This window comes from Onychomys torridus, chromosome 5, assembly GCF_903995425.1.
Source record: "Onychomys torridus chromosome 5, mOncTor1.1, whole genome shotgun sequence".
NCBI classification, from domain to species: Eukaryota; Metazoa; Chordata; class Mammalia; order Rodentia; family Cricetidae; genus Onychomys; species Onychomys torridus.
The window spans coordinates 122,393,001-122,408,038 of NC_050447.1; the positions used below are offsets into that span (position 1 = coordinate 122,393,001).

At 46.6% G+C, this 15,038-nt stretch overlaps 2 protein-coding genes and 1 pseudogene across 2 annotated transcripts in view; 1 reads left to right on the plus strand and 2 right to left on the minus strand.

The window, feature by feature from the left end:
- The window catches only part of Fam120a (family with sequence similarity 120A), a 97,918-nt gene extending 97,077 nt beyond the window's left edge, over positions 1-841 (minus strand). The window contains exon 1 of the mRNA XM_036189005.1: positions 315-841. Coding sequence (XP_036044898.1) covers positions 315-788 — 474 coding nt within the window. The 5' untranslated portion in view covers positions 789-841. The remainder of the gene's footprint in view (positions 1-314) is intronic.
- Positions 787-6,362, plus strand: LOC118584678 (myosin heavy chain IB-like). Its single transcript, XM_036188925.1, has 2 exons — positions 787-1,598; positions 5,411-6,362. Exons 1-2 carry the CDS (start codon positions 787-789, stop codon positions 5,505-5,507), a joined length of 909 nt encoding a protein of 302 aa, XP_036044818.1. The 3' UTR covers positions 5,508-6,362.
- A 3,139-nt stretch (positions 6,363-9,501) lies between these two features.
- Positions 9,502-12,958, minus strand: LOC118584679 (annotated as a pseudogene).
- Positions 12,959-15,038: the final 2,080 nt, after the last annotated feature.

The window sequence follows — 15,038 nt, forward strand, 5'->3', positions numbered from 1 at the left end:
CCAAGCCCGAAGGGACCCTAGGCCAAGCCTTGAACCCTGGCCCAAGGGACCCGGGGCCCAAGTGTAACCCTGGCCCAAGGGACCTCAGGCTCAACTCCGATCCCTACCCCATCAACTCCGGGCCCAGCCCAAACACAAGCACGAAGAGGCCCGCAGCCCAACTCTTGACCCCTGCCCAGGTTGACCCCAGACCCCAACCCTGACCCAAACCCGAAGGGATCCCAGTCCAAAGGGCACCAGGCCCGACCCTGACTCGAGCCCAAAGGGACCTGAGACTCAACCCTGAGACCCCGGCCCGCCGGCCCCAGCCGCACCTTGACGTGGAAGCGGATGAGCGCCAGGCGGATGCAGTGGGCCATGCAGACCGGTGGCAGGAACCAGACCTTGGGCGGTGGCGTGCCCTTGTTCTGGACATGGCTGACGATCTGCTGCGCCGTCTGGCGCTCGTTGCCCTGCCGCTTGACCCACTCGTGCAGCCGGGCCTTCTCGAGAGCGCCGTTGAAGAAGACGAAGAGCTCGATGTTGCCGCCGAAGCAGGCCTTGGCCAGAGCCGCCAGGTAGCCGAGCATGTGGTTCCACTGGCCGCCGCTCACCCAGTCGGTGTAGAAGCCACCGTACAGGCGGTGCAGGCAGTTGTCGGCATCCACCAGCAGGCGCAGCGGGGTCTGCGGGGGCCGCTGCCGCCCGCCGCCCACCAGACTGCCCCGGGCCAGCTTCTGCAGCTCCACCGGCACCACGGCGCTCGGACAGTGCTTCTCGATGTAGTCCTGGAAGCCCTGCACGCCCATGGCGGCGGCGGGGCGGGCGCGCGCGGGCGGCGGCGGCGGCGGCGGCGGGGCCGGCGGCGGCGGGGCGGGGGGCGGCGGGGCCGTGGCGCGGCCGGCGGGCGCGGGCAGCCTCAGGGCGGGCTGGGGCTGGCCGGGGGCGCGCTCACGGCCGCCTCGGCCGCCATGTGCTGCCACCTCCCAGGGCCATGTCTGGGGAGGGACCTGCGCCGCCGCCGCGCTGCGAGGCCGAAGCCGAGGATGGGCCGGGCGGGGCGGCGCTGACGTCGGGCCCGCCCGCGCGGACGCGGAAGGCGGAAGAGGCGGCGCCGGGCCGCGGCCGGGCTCCCGGGGCGGCGGCGGCGGCTGCCGGGCGGAGAAGGAGGAGCGCTGCTGGGCTGGTCGGGCCCTGAGGGGGCCGCGGCCGGGCGGGCTCAGGGAGGCGCTTGGGCCCGTGCAGGCCGCGCCCCGAGGCCACGGGCCTCCGAGGCCGGCCCCGCCCCGCGCGCGGCTGCGAGCTGGGGAGGCGTGGCCGGCAGCCGGCGCTCCTCCTCCGCCGCGTGTGTCTCCCGCGGGGCGAGGAAGCCCGGAGCCTGAAGAGTGCGAGCGAGCCCAGGAGTGCGAGTCGCTGAGGAGGACAGGGGCGACAAGATGGCGTCGCTCCCGGGACCGGGCCGTGACTTCACGGCCTCGCGTCAGAGCCCGGCTGAGGAGACTTCCCCGGGAGCCGCAAGCCTCGCCGCGTTGCGCCGCCCTCCGGAGATGGGTGGACGTGCGCTGCCTCGGGGGTGCCCGAGAAGGTAGCGAGGATCCCGCTTCACCCAGGCGGCGACGGTACGTATGCTGTGCTGGGACCGAACGTGCGGAAAGAGAAATCTTTCCCAGTGCTCCCGGGCGTCGGAAAGGGAGCTGGGGAGGCGGCTCGGCTGCCATAGTGCTTGTCTGGTAGGCACGAAGCCCAGGGTTCGAGCCCTGTGTTTTGCGCAGGCCGTCATCCCAGCGTTCTGGAGGTGGAGGCGGGAGGATCAGAAGTTCAAGGTCATCTCCATCCAGTGAGAAGCCAGTCTGAGCTACGAGAGACCCTGTCTCAAGAAAGTTTAAAGGAGCGTTTTTGGTGTTGCTGACCTCCAGTTCTTCATCTGTTCTTTCTCTGGGCAAGCCCGTGCTGGAGCGGGGTGCAGCAGACACAGAGTCCCGCAGAGTGAGCAGCACCGAGTCCATGCAGACCCAGTGCCCCCCCCCCCCCCCCCCCCGACAGTCTCCGAGAAAAGGCAAACTGGATTCCATAGGGTTTTTTCTTTTAAAGAATATTTTTTATTCTTTGGCAGTTTCGTACAAGTATACAACGTATCGTGATCATAACACCCTATTAATCTCAAGCACAGGCCTCTGCGACGTAGATAAAACACTCGTGGTGCCTTGATGGATTTTGAAAACCCGATAAATTATGCCTCTTATGTATAAGATTAGTGATGAGGCCAGGATTACATGTTATTTAGAAACTGGAGTTGCACTTAAAGCCTCGCTAAATAGTAACACCCCAAAATGTTTTGGAATTCATGGTTAGTATACAAGATTGAGCTTGAGTCTCCGTCAGTCACTTGTAGTTTCACTGACAAAAACATTCCACATATGTTCATCCAGTTGTTTAGGTTTGGGCTTGTTTTTGTTGAGGTTTCTTGTTTGCTGGTCTGTTTGAGAGCTGGTGGACCAGCCTCGGGCCTTGCCCATGCTCCGCCACCCTTTAGCCACCGCTGACTCCCTATCCTGTTTTTATTTCGTTTAAACATTTCTTGCTTTTCTTTTAAAAAGAGAGAAAAGGGCTGGAGAGATGGCTCAGAGGTTAAGAGCACTGGCTGTTCTTCCAGAGGTCCTGAGTTCAATTCCCGGCAACCACATGGTGGCTCACAACCATCTGTAATGAGATCTGGTGCCCTTTTCTGATGGGTAGGGGTACTCACAGGCAGAACACTGTACATTAAAAAAAAAAAAAAAAAAAAAGATTTATTTATTTATTAAGAGAGAGAGAGAGAAACCTTTTGTGCTAGCATTCATGATTCTGGAAATAAATGTACTTTTCGTCTTAAGACAGGAACGCTCAGGTTCTGGAGGTGGACCACAGAAACTGTGTCCTCTTCACCCCGGTCCTTCTAAAAACCACTCCACCTGTGGGAACACTGGCTCTCACTGACCGCCCCGGTTGTCACACAGATGCTAAGAGTACTGAATTTGTAGTCACTTCCTACTCCTGTGGTTGTGTAGACTGGGATTTGGGGAACTTTGAAATTCATTTTCATAAACAAAACCTTCAAAATGTAATCATGCTTACTTTTCCTACTTAACTGGGTATGCACTTCAAGATAAACAGTTTTTAAGTAAAATTTATTAATGATGGGGTAAATGTTTGGCTAACAACACTGTAATAAAACTCACATTGAGTGACATTTAAATTCTCTAAATACCAAGGTAAAAGCAAGCCCTATTGAAAAATACTAAAACTTTTTAATCTGCTTAAGAATACAATATGATTTGGGACTTTTTTCTTTGTTTAGTCTTTGAACTGTATTAGAGGAATTTTTCATGAAGAGATTACCAAGCTATTGAGGGAAAAAACAGCTGAAAAATAAAAATGTTAAGAACTGCCTAAACATAGGCGTCACAAGAAGTACCAAATAAAAGTGCAAGGCTTTAATCCCAGCCTTGAGGATGCAGACGCAGGCGAAGTTCTGTGGGTTCAAGTCAGGTCTACATAATGAGTTCCAGGCCAGCCAGTGCTACATAGAGATAGAGAGACCCTGTCTCCAAAAAAAAAAAAAAAAAAAAAAAAAAAGTTATGATCACTGGATTAGTAGAGAAAGAAAGCCAGCCACAGTGTGTAAATTTACCCAGCCAGTGGGAGAAATGCTTGCTTTTAGCTTTTTTCCATTTTAACTTGTTTCTGATCAGTGAATTCATCTATAGCTTAAAGCAGGACAATATTGCCTGGTTTGGGTTGGTTTTGGGGATTTCCTTTAGACAGGGTTTCACTCATAGCCCAAGAAGATCTGGAATTCACTATGAAATCCAGCTAGCCTCAGTTTACAGCAATCCTCCTGATACAGTCTCCTGAGAACTGGATCACAGGTGTGAGACACAATGCCTGACAAAAATATTGGCAATAACAGTTGAGTTTTTCTTCAAGTGGTGATCTCTTTCCTTCACAGGGAGTCAGTAGTCAAGTTTAGAGGAACTCCAGGCTGCAGCTAAGCCTGGACCCTGTGACCATGAAGAGACACAGTAGTCCCAGCTTGGGATTTGAACCTGTGCTGTGTGCCTAGACCTAATCTGTTCATTGGTTGTTACTTCAAAGTCTCCACAGAGCACAGGCTTTTTCAACAGTCTTGAGGCTTTTCTTGGTTGGGGGCTTTGGATACTCTGGGATTAGGAAGCATTTTCTTCTCCTCAGTCAGGTGGATTAAAAATGCTGTTTCCTTCACAGCTGTCAATTCATTTTCCCTTTGAACTATTTTAAAAATATGTTTTAAAGTTTTATGTTACAAACCAGTGGGAAAGTAAAATTAGATTCTGTAAAATCTAACTTTGGCAAGTGTCTGAGTTAGGCTTTCTGTCTGTGATGAAACACCATGACCAAAAGCAACTTGGGTTGGAAAGGGTTTATTTTGCTTACACTTCAGTTTCACAGCTCTTTATGAAGGGAAGTCAGAGCAGGAACCTGGAGGCAGGAGCCTGATGCAGAGGCCTTGGAAGATCACTGCTTAGGGCTGGCTCCCTATGGCTTGCTCAGCCTGCTTTCTTATACAGCCCAGCACCACCAGCCCAGGGATGGCATCACCCACAATGGGCTTTGCCCTCCCAATTTAATCACCAATTAAGAAAATGCCCTACAGGCTTGCCTACTAAAGGCATTTTCTCAGTTGAGGTTCCCTTCTCATAGATGATTCTAGCTTGTGTTAGGTAGCACAGCACAGATAAAGAACAAATGATTTTTATATGATGAGTTATTTACCATCTCAGCCAAAAGTCCCTGCACTTCCTTGATTGCTGGAATTGCTCCTTACCTGCCAGTCCATACTAGTGGAGGCTGTTTGGTGTCCTTTTCTTGTGTCTCACTGTACCACTTCTTGGCATCTAAAACCAACTTCTCCAACATTCATCTTTACTGAAGCTAGAGATCTGGGCATCCTGCTTTGTGGACTCCTTACCCAGTGCTGAACTTTCACTGCTATAGGCCAGGGTAGAAAAGAGAGGGAAAAACAGAACTGTCTGACTTAGCACTGGAACCCGAATCCTAGTAAGATTTTGTGAATGAATAGGTCTCTCTGCCTTTCCCCTCAAATAATGAATGGGATTTAGGAGTGTGTTGCTGTCCTTTGAGAACCCATGTTCCTGTTTTCCTCCCGGTTCCCATATTGGAGTAAAAAGGAAGGAGAGTCACTCCTAGCCTTAAATTATTGAATCTTTTGCAGACTTGGGAACTGCATAGGAAATGGAAGGTCAGTAATTAGTCCCTTGAGCCTTTCCAGCATGCTAACAGTTCTGTTTGGCTGGTCCTCAGGCCCTGATAGCTAGCATGAGTGGAGAAGGTTGGTCAACATGCATTGCATATTCAAACAACTGATGTAAATTATCTTTCTTTCTCTTTACAGATTTCCAGAAGCTGTTGTGTTCATTGCAAAGTCCCTGCCAGGACCAAACAAAAATAACCTACTCAGCAATACCGAGGCTCATTTCCAAGGCCACTAGTGTGGATCTTTCCCCAGGTCAGCTGTTGCTGTTGACTCTGCTGAGAAAGGAAACTAGTGTCACCGTCAAGCGGGACAGTCTTCTCAGGTTGAGTAAAATAGGTGCCCCACATGGGTGAGAGCAACCAGCACTGCTGCTGGACTTAGGGTCTCAGAGTTTTGTCTCACGGTTTCAACCTAAAGAGCACTGCCTGCTTCTGACATTTTCCTTTTGGGGAGGGTGGAGAGAGGATGTATGTTTGCCCCTGACATGTTTGTGGAGGCAGAAGTCAGCACGGTTGTCTTCTGTCTACCTCCATCTTTTGTTAAGTGTCTTTCCTCTGAACCTGAAGTTTGCTGTTTTGACAGGCCTAACTAACCAGTGAGACCCCAGGGCTCACCTGTCTCTCCACCCACCCCATGCTGTCATGACAGGTGATCCCACCATACCTAGCTTTTATGTGGGCACCATGGACCAGGAATCACATGCTCGTGCTTGTAGCAAGCTCTTTCTCCCCAGGTAACCTCCTCAGCCCCTTTTGCTGTTTTTCTTGTTTATTAGCCATCATGCTATCCAAACTTGTGTCCAGATGGCTTTGGGCCAAATCAGAAATAGCTGTGCTCAAGAGAAGAGTTGCTGAAGACTTTGAAATGAGGGCCGTATGTTCCCGAGGCAGCTTCCAAGAGGTGACCTGAGCAGCAGTAGTAGAAGCTGCTGTGGGCTGTCCTATTTGGAGAAAGACCTTATTCTAGTCATTCCATAAATACTGCCTCAGAGAATGCAGGGTGAGAGCTCTAGGTTTTGGGGGAAAGGCTCTCACTAGAATGCCCAGGCTGGCCCCAAACTCATGGTCCTCCTGCCTCTGCCTCTTGTGTGCTAAGGTTTCAGAAGTGTGCCACCACCCTTAAATTTTAATTTTTAGTATGATAGAAATCCAATGGAAGTTTTTAAGAAATTCATTCAAGTACAAAGTGATTTTAAGGTTTAACCATTTCTAGATGAGCTACTCAGTAATCTGTTACACTTGTGCAAACAATAACAATATATCCAGAAAAAGCACTGCTCTTAGATCAGAGTCTGAGAAGCTGTCCAGGCTAGGACACATGAGCCTGATTCTCTCTGGAAGGCCAGTCATCCTGAGAATGGAGAGTCCCTGCTTAGGTCTGGGACTACAGCCAAAGGGATTTGGGTTACTTGAGCTACAAGAAGAAAGTGCATGTAGAAAACAGCAAGTTCTGCCTCACATTTAGAAAGCAGTGGGGGTGGAGCTACTGACAGCATGGGAAAGCCCCACCCTAAGACACTGAGACTGAATAACTGCCCTGCCCCTGCTCATCATTGCTGCCCCCAAAGGTCCTCAGCATGTGTAGTAGGGAGAGCTGCCCTAGGAAGTGGGGCCTGGAGCATCATCTACCACATAGGGCAATCCACACCCAGAGTTTCATCACAATTACAACACTTAGTCCTTTGTATAAAAGCCAGCCTTAGGCTGGGCATGGTGGCACACACCTTTAATCTCAGCACTGAGAGGCAGAGCAAGATGGATCTCTGTGATTTTGAGGCCAGCCTCATCTACAGAGTTCCAGGACAGCCAGGGCTCTGTTACACAGAGAAATCCTCTCAAAAAAGCCAAACCTCCCTGTCTTAGGGTTTCATTGCTGTGAATAGACACCGTGGCCATGGCAACTCTTACAAAAGAAAGCATTTAATTGGGGCTGACTTACAGTTCAGAGCTTTAGTCCATTATCATGGCAGGAAGCATAGCAACAGGCAGGTACATATGGTGTTGAAGAAGTAGCTGAGAGTTCTACATCTGGATCCTCAGGCAGCAGGAAGAGACAAAGAGCCACTAGGCCTGGTTTGAACATCTGAAACCTCAAAGCCCACCCTCCAGTGACACACTTCCTCCAACAAAGCCACATCTTCTAATAGTGCCACTCCCCATAGGACTATGGGGGCCATTTGTATTCAACCCCCCCCCCCAAATTACCTTCAGGCAAGCATGATGGTTCATACCTTTAATCTTAAGGCTCCAGAGGCAGAGACAAGCAGATCTGTGAGCTCAAGGTTAACCTGATCTACATAGTAGGACTCTGTCTCAAAAAATAAATAAATAAACCTTCAAGGGGCTAGAGAGATGGCTCATGGGTTAAAGGTGCTTAACTGTTTTTCCAGATACTCTTAAGACTATATTACACTGTCAGTTTGGACCCTCAGGTCATAGGCAACAAAAAGTACAATATAAACAAATTTCTTACAAAGATTAGTCAAAGCACCAGGATTCAAATGGTGAGAATTTCAGTGGTAGCTTGATCAAGCAGTCTAAGATACTGGGTTAAGAAATGGGGGTAGGGGGGAGAAGAAGGGAGAGAGATGGCTCAGAGGTTAAGAACACTTGGCTGCTCTTCCAGAGGTCCTGAGTTCAATTCCCAGCAACCACATGGTGGCTCACAATCATCTGTAATGAGATCTGGTGCCCTCTTCTGGCCTGCAGTCAAACATGCTGTATACATAGCAAATAAATAAATCTTAAAAAACAAAAAAACAAGCCCTTGATTATAAATTGATTTGCCACAAAAGCAGATGTCTAAAAGAACTATCCTGTTGTAATTTGATCCACTTGACTTTTTTCCTGTTTTGAATTTAACACCACAAATTACACTAAAAGTCTGCTTTTATTTCAAAGGCTCTCAATAAAGATGCATATGCATCTCTTGGTGTGAAAACACTGCATGCCATTTCCATCACTTAGGAGACTAAAAACTGCTGTGGCAAATAGTTCAATGGCTCAATCCATCAAGTCCATGCTTATTAAGCCGTGTGTGTGTGTGTGTGTGTGTGTGTGTGTGTGTGTGTGTGTACACATGTACGCTTCCAGGGTCAAGTTTATTACAATGATTGTAGCAGTAACCACTAAAACATGCTTAAGATTGCTAGGTAAAACCCTGGATTTTCATAATAAGCAAACCTGTAGCTCTCTACAAATGGCATGGTAACAGATGAAAGGGGAGAAGTGAGCTGAGAAGGCAAAACAGGCAAAATCTCTAGAGGCTTAAAATGTATATATGTATGAACGCAGAGCAAAACAGCAGAGGAGATGCCCTTTTCAGGGCTAAGTGTGGCAACATTTCCCTATGCCAGCCCAAGCTTAGGACAACACATTTTCCATATATTTGGTATTTAATAGCATACAAGAAAAATATTTCTCACTTGTTCTAGAAGGGCTACTTTATATAAAAGCTAGAAACACATGTACTCAGTATACTCCCAAATAAAACCGAACTCCCTACACACTTGGACTACAGTGATGACAAAAAAAAAAAAGCACATTTAACTTTAATACATTAACTGTGTTGCTTGATATAGCCTATCCCATTTCAATCTGTACACAGCCTCAAATTATGGCATGTCAGATTTTGTTGGTTTTTCAAGATGATTTCTTTGCATAGCCTTGGCTGTCCTGGAACTAGCTCTGTAGGCCAAACTGGCCTCAAACTCAGAGAACTACCCTCCTCTACCTCCCAAGTGCTGGAATTAAAGGCATCACCACCTGACTTTCATTTTTCTTTAAAAAAAAAAAAAAAAAAAAATGGGGGATGGACAGAGGAGATGGCTCAGTGGTTAAGAAGGGCACTGGCTTCTGGAGGACCTGCATTCAGTTCCCAGAACCTACATGACAGCTCACAACTGGTCTGTAACTCCAGTTTCAGGGGATCCAACACCCTCACAAGGACAAATATGCACATAAAAATAAAATAAGCCAGGTGGTGGTGGCTCACCTCTTTAATCCCAGCAGAGGCAGGCAGATCTCTGAATTAATAGATGAAGCCAGCCTGGTCTATAAAATGAGCCTCAGGATAGTCAGAGCTGTTAAACAGAGAAACCCTGTCTTGAAAAACCAAAAATAAATAAAAAATAATCTTGACGTGTAAGTTTACTGCAGGCTTGTAGTACAGTCTGCTCTTTTAGACAGTGCTGTGTGAGAGGTTTCTTCTCTTTAGACTTCGCCGCTGGGTTAACGCCTGTGGTTTTGTGCTGCAAAAATAGAATACAGCCACTTGAGCAATCCACACTGGTACATACAAATGGCTCTTGAAGTAAAGGTTCTTTAGTATGTGGCTCCAGAAACTCCCTTTTCTTCATCCGTGTCTTGACTGGTCTCTGTCGTTTTCCAATTTAGTATCATTGACGGCTTGGGCTGTTTCTTTTGCAGCTGATCAAGGAGCTGTTTCCATGGTTCAGTTCTCACCAGTGTTGATAGATATAAATAACTTCTCTCTGGTGTCAAACCTGTTGGGATATCTAGTTTCAGCAATAAGCAATTAAGGTTATTCAAACGAGGTTTTATAGTTTCATTAAGCTCTAGACTTTACCATTCCTTCCTGCCTCTGCTGAGACATGCACCGCCACACCTGGCCTAGCAATAACTTTTTAAATTCTATTTATGTGTACCATGTGTGTACTATGCCATGGGGGGAGGGGTCAGAAGAGAGCATTGGACCCCTTAGGAACTGGAGTTACAGACTGGTGTGAGCCTCCAGGTAGGTGCTGGGAATCAAACCCAGGTCCTCTGGAAGGAGCAGTGTTCTTAACTGCTAAGCCTCAATAAGTTTTTACTGTGTTATTGATTACATCTGTTGACTTCCACTCTTGTGTCTTCTTAAGTACTATTAAGTGGTTTCTGGCCATTTTCACACTTTGCCTCCAAAGCACAGAATCTCTCCATCCAACTATTGATTACCTGGCAAATTTCCTGTGAATGGGTTTCCATGCTGTCTTCAAGTCTTCATTTAAGTTTCCACAAAGCTTCTGTGATTGAACCAAGGAAGAAACTATATTTTCTTAGAGTCCATGTAGATTATTATACAATATACTGAGAAAACTTTTCTTTTTCTTTTTTAAATCTGTTTTTTCAACCATTGCCAATAAAGTCCTGAAACTGTGTTGCAGTTGTTTATTGGTTTTCAGTCTGAACACCACACCAGGGGGTGAGACAGCCTTGAAGGAACCAGGACAGTGAGTCACAAGCTCAGCAATCGATTTCTGCAGAACAACAGTCTTACTTTGTGCAGCTAATGATTTCTCAAAGCACATTAGAAATCTGAGACATACTAGCTGCCATATTTTCTTGCAGGTGACTTGAAATTTTGCCTACATTATTTCCAGTGTTAAAGAGACATATTCCTCTCTAATAAGTTCTAAGTCTATTTCTTGTAAATGTTTCTGAGTGGTTTCAAGTCCCTATGACTTTTTGCAGCTCAGATTTACACTGGTTAAGTTCATGTTTATCACTCACAAATAACTAACCTTACTGAGCCCCTCCTCAGCGGCACTGATAGTTTTTCCAAACAGTTCAACAATTTGTTTTCTGAAGAGTTAATTTTCTGTTCATGACTCTTAAGATTATCTTCAGAGAGGTACACTCCATTTTTCTCATGGGCTGTATCAAGAGCTCCCATCACACACTCCATCACTTCTGTGTAGTCTTTAATGGGTTCTGTGGCAGGTTTCTGATCAACTCCAGGCTTACTCCGTTTGTTCTTTGAGCATATTGTAGTAGGAAACTTAAAAGTTCTTATTAATAAAACTCAAACCCGAGGCCAGTTATTGGGGTGAATGCTGGAAGATCAGAGACACAGAACAAGCCACGGCTATCTCACCTTGCTAGTTCCTCAGGTGATCCTGTTTCCTCAGGCTGGAAGCTTCTGAGTCCTCCTCCACATGAATCTCAGCTGAACTGTGCTGCTCCAAAGCCTTAACCAACGCTTAACCAACCAAATGCTTAACTAACTACAGGTTTTACAACTTTAGTTCCTGGTCCTCACGCCTTATATACCTTTCTCTTTCTGACCCCACTCCCTGGGATTAAAGGTTGGGTTTCTGGGAATAAAGGCGTGGGTCACCAAGTTTAGCTGTTTCTAAAGTGGCTTTGAACTCAGAGATCCGGCTAGCTCAGCCTCTCAAGTGCTGGGATTAAAGGTGTGCACCACCACCGCCCAACTTCTGTTATGGCTTACTCTTCCCATTTTCTAGCCACCATTTTTGGCTTTGTTCTAGTGGCTGTCTGTTCTCTGACCCCAGATATGTTTATTTCAGGGAACACACAATATTTCAGGGAACACAATACCCACCACAGCATATTCTAATGTACTCGGGTTCCTCAAAAAATGAGAGATGCATGGAAACGTGTTACAATTGTAGATGTTCTCATACACCCCCCCCCCCAAAGAACTTTGCAAGATTCTAATTAGTTTAGACTCTCAATAAAGAACATGAGGTATTATTTTCACAAGAGCAGTAATATCTCTTCCCAAAGTCAACAGGGACTGAAGGATATTTCCTGCATCCTGGATGTTCTTGTCAACAGCTCCAAGATGGCCAAATTTTCATTTCCTGCAAGATTAACCAAATGCAGATTTCCAATTTTAACACGCTTCTCTCCACCAATTGTCACATCTTTTCATGTGTATTATAATAGAAAAACTAGAGGGAACATTCACCAAGGTTGCTCCAGTTGTCCTTTTGCTGTTCTCCAAAGTTCGGTAGACTTCACCTTGGTTGTGCTCTGGAATTTCCTTTAAACCTTTGATTATCACTCTGCTCTCGTTACAGGATCATCAAACAAAGCAGTCTCTCAGAAGAAGATGGTCAGAGAATATCAAAAGTTCTTCATTCTAGATATCCAATAGAGACACTGGCTGAAAGTTCATTACCATTATCAGTGAGGTTCTCAAAACTTAAATGAGTTTGTGAAATTATACCAACCAAAGGATCTTCCTCCCAGGTGACCTTTCATTTTTCATTGTAAAAGTTTTTCCAGTGCCACTCTGTAAAGATGGTCCAATTATAGCCCATAATAACTTCATCTAGAATGGACAAACACCACTTCGGTAAACATGGATTTGCTCAGTAGATATTCCAAACACCATATCAAAAGGAAATTGAGCTCTTGTCAGTCAGTCCCACAATTGATGCGCTGAGGTCTTTTTGTGTACGATCACATTCTACTACTGAATGTAGTTAGCTATCCTCCCAAATTACATGGTCTGCATCTCACCACCAACTGACGCTCTTGCCCTTGTGCTCGTTCTCAGGAGAGCTCTTCCTGGGACGTTGTCTTAGGGTTACTGTTGCTAATGATAGAACGCCATGACCAAAAGCAAATTGGAGAGAAATGGGTTTATTCAGCTACACTTCCACATCATAGCTATCAGTGAAGGAAGTCAGGACAAGAACTCAAACAGGACAGGAACCTGGAGGCAGGAGCTGCTGCAAGCCATGGAGGGTGCTGCTTACTGGATTGCCAATCATGACTTGCTCAGCCTGCTTTCTTATAGCACCCAGGACTACCTGCTCATGGGTGTCCCTACCCACAATGGGCTGAATGCTCCACCATCAGTTATGAAGCATTTTCTCTATTGAGGTTCCCTACTCTCAGATCTTACATTGACAAAGGTATCCAGTACAGACATGTTGATAGTCCTGCCAAAATCTGTTGGCCTGGAGATGATTCTGACACTGGGGGCCCTGAGCACCCACATCTTTCTCCCAACTAAAGGCTTGCAGCTCAGCATGCCCATTGTTCACACAGGCCTCTAACTGTGGCCATCAACCAGCACCAACTGGAGAAATTGAACCTTCAGACTCATCTCTGTCCAGAAACCAACAACAGAACATTCAGATTTGTTTTGTTTTGTTTGTTTTTTTAGAGACAGGGTTTCTCTGTGTAGTTTTGGTGCCTGCCTGGATCTTGCTCTGTAGACCAGGCTGGCCTCTAACTCATAGAGATCCAAAAAAAAAAAAAAAAAAGCCCATATAGAACTTGCATTAATTAATACAATAGTGTTTGTTTAGTAGATGCTCCAAAAGTGTTTGGAAAGGAATTAGTTAATACCTAGAAAGCATCTGAAATATATTTAAGATTTTGATTCAACAAGTTAATCTTATATTGAATCCTTTCCCTTCTGGCCATGATACAACACTGAATCCCCCACCCACATGATGCACCCACATGATACCAGACAAAGCTGAGGAAATGAGAGTGGTAAAGCTCTGGAAGTATAAGCATGAGCACCAGAATTCAGGTCCCCCTGCACCCCAAAAATGCCATGCAATGTGTAGCCTGCCTATAACACAGCCCAAGGAAAGCAAACAAAACTCCCAGGGCAAGCTAGTGAGCTAGACTAGCCAAATTGGTCAGCTGTGGGTTCAAGTGAGAAAACCTGCCTCAGTATATAATGTGGAGAGCAAAGGAAGACCTCTGACATCAACCTCTGACCTCTACATGCACACATACACCTCCATTCCCATCCATTCACATACATGTGTGTCTATATACATACACACACACCTGCCTAAAATATAAATATGAAGAAATAAAATAGCACACAAAATATATTAGCTAGTCAGTTATCAGGTAATGAAGAGCAGGGTGTCCTTCACTGATTAAAAAGCAGATGAGCTTCCCCATGGCTACTGCTCCCAGCCTGGAAAAAGTTTTCTGACTATGAACTGAGGGATAGTGCCTGAATTAGGGCCTGTTAGTCCTTGGGTTAGGGACTGAGCAGGATGATTAGAAAACAGAGAAATGGGGCATGGAAAGAGGGATGCTATTCGGAGAGCATGTCTGAGCTGGGCATGGTGGTGCTTGCCCATAATGGCAGCACTCAGGAAGCAGAGGCAAGAGACTCTCTGAGTTCAAGGCCAGCTAGAGCTACATAATGAGACACTGTCTATAAACAAGCAAATAAATAAATAAAAACAGCATGTCTGCACAGGCTCCTCTTAGAGCATGCAGCTGCTCTTGCCACAATGAGTGACCCTGTGACCTTTCCAAACTCAAAACAAAACAGAGGTGTCAATTAAGTTACCAGGTTTGCAAAGAGTATGAACACTTTCAGTGGAAAGTGCTGGTTTTCTATGATAGTCTCTGTGACAATTCCACAAACTCAGTGGCTTAAAATAACACAGATTAGGGCTAGAGAGATGACAAGCATGAGGACAACCCATATATATGCTGGGTAGGTGGCAGCCCACCTGCAATTCCAGCCTTTAAAGGTGAGATCCTCCTCAGGGCAATCTGGCTAGTAAGACGAGCAAGGAGCTCTGGCCTGGTTTAGAGGTCCTGTGTCAGTGAATATGGTAGAAGAACAAGCAAAATGAATCACCAAATGAACTCCAGGCCTCCACACGTGTGTGCTGTGGTGTGCATGTTATTGTATAACAGTTTCCTTGGGTTGAAACTTTCCCTCCAGGAGAGAAAAGGAGACTCATAAGACCCAGGAGGGAAGTCACAGGTCTGGGACAGTGGAAACTTGGAGGATTCTCAAAGGCCCCTCCCTAGCTTTATAGGAGTAAATAACTCCTGGGGAAGGTGACCAGGCAAGGCACAGAGAGGAGACTACTTGGACTATTGGGCTGCATGCAGGTTGTGCAGAGAGCCCCATTGCAGCTTTCGTGAGCCGGCATGCATGATGGAATGGGATTTTCAGTGATGCATGGCTGCCTTTGAGTCTTCCTGTTTCTGTCACCTTTCACCCACACTCCTGTTAG

Excerpts from the sequence above, each read along its gene's own strand:
- LOC118584678 (XM_036188925.1), top strand. The coding sequence starts at position 787 with ATGGCGGCGGCGGGGCGGGCGCGCGCGGGCGGCGGCGGCGGCGGCGGC. Across the intron at positions 1,599-5,410 it reads GCTTCACCCAGGCGGCGACG|ATTTCCAGAAGCTGTTGTGT; the intron begins GTACGTATGCTG and ends TTCTCTTTACAG.